Here is a 1,093-nt window from a genome sequence, read left to right as displayed (position 1 = left end):
TAACGACAAGGGAACCTATAGGGGTATTCTCTGGGACCTGCACCTCGTAGAGCCGCTGAGCAAATTCAGGGGCGTTGTCATTGATATCTACAATCACTATGAGAACCTGGGAAGTCCCAGTTCTGGGCGGTGACCCACCATCCAGCGCTGTGAGGGTTAACCTGAGCTGGGTCTGCTCCTCGCGGTCCAGCGCTTGGTCCAGCACCAGCTCTGGGTATTTCTTGCCGTCGCTGTGATTGCGAGTGAAAAGGTGAAAATAGGAGTTGGTGCTAATTGTGTAGTTCTGAACTGTGTTGCTACCTACGTCCAAATCTTGAGCTTTTTTCAAAGGAAATGAAGTCCCTGGATGGCTGCCTTCAGGGATTTTCAGGAGGATTTCATTTTCCAAGAATTCTGGGGCATGGTCATTTACATCTTGGAGCTGTAGTTCACCTTGAATAAACTGCACCGGATTTTTCAGTAACACCTTGAAATGCAGTATACATGGATCTGTGTCACCGCACAACTCCTCCCTGTCCAATTTTTCTTTTAGGAGCAAATTCCCACTCTTCCGTTCGAGCTGCAAATACTGTTTGTTTCCTTTGGAAAGAATCCGGGCGCCCCTCGCAGCCAGCTCCCCTACACCCAGCCCCAGATCTTTTGCTAGGTTGGCCACAAAAGAGCCGCTGTCCCTCTCTTCTAGGACTGAATACTTAATGCTAGCGCTGCCCACCTCCCACAGTAGTAATAAGAAAATAATGGCAGTCACTTGCCTTTTCTCTGGCGCTTTGGGGAGCCGCATCTCCACCATTTCTCAGGATGCAAAAGATGCAGTATCTAATCACAAAATAATTGCTTTACAGCCAACTCAGCTATCTTCATTTAAATATCTTGAGTTAGTTCTTTTTAACATTGACCGACATGGGACGGCTGCCTCTTGGAAATCTTCTATCTCCAGGAGTGAAAAAATATTTCCTTTTCGAGCTGCCAGAAAACCCGCACAGCTTTTTAGGAGACACTGATTCTGCCGTTTTTCACTCTCTTAGCCTGCAGCGCCACCAAGCGTTCTGCTTTACAACTTCAGGTAATTTTCATTTCTTTTTTTTTTTTTTTT

General features: G+C 46.4%; 1 protein-coding gene across 1 annotated transcript in view; it reads right to left on the bottom strand.

Annotated features, from left to right (window-relative positions):
* LOC108306982 (protocadherin beta-5-like) overlaps window positions 1-1,093 on the bottom strand; it is a 24,819-nt gene that overhangs the window by 2,272 nt on the left and 21,454 nt on the right. Inside the window, exon 4 of the mRNA XM_017532145.2 lies at window positions 5-792. Coding sequence (XP_017387634.2) covers window positions 5-792 — 788 coding nt within the window. The remainder of the gene's footprint in view (window positions 1-4; window positions 793-1,093) is intronic.

The sequence above is a fragment of the Cebus imitator genome, unplaced genomic scaffold (genome assembly GCF_001604975.1).
Source record: "Cebus imitator isolate Cc_AM_T3 unplaced genomic scaffold, Cebus_imitator-1.0 Scaffold76, whole genome shotgun sequence".
Classification (NCBI taxonomy): domain Eukaryota; kingdom Metazoa; phylum Chordata; class Mammalia; order Primates; family Cebidae; genus Cebus; species Cebus imitator.
Note: the sequence above shows the minus strand (reverse complement) of the source record. Positions and strands in the feature narration are given on the sequence as shown.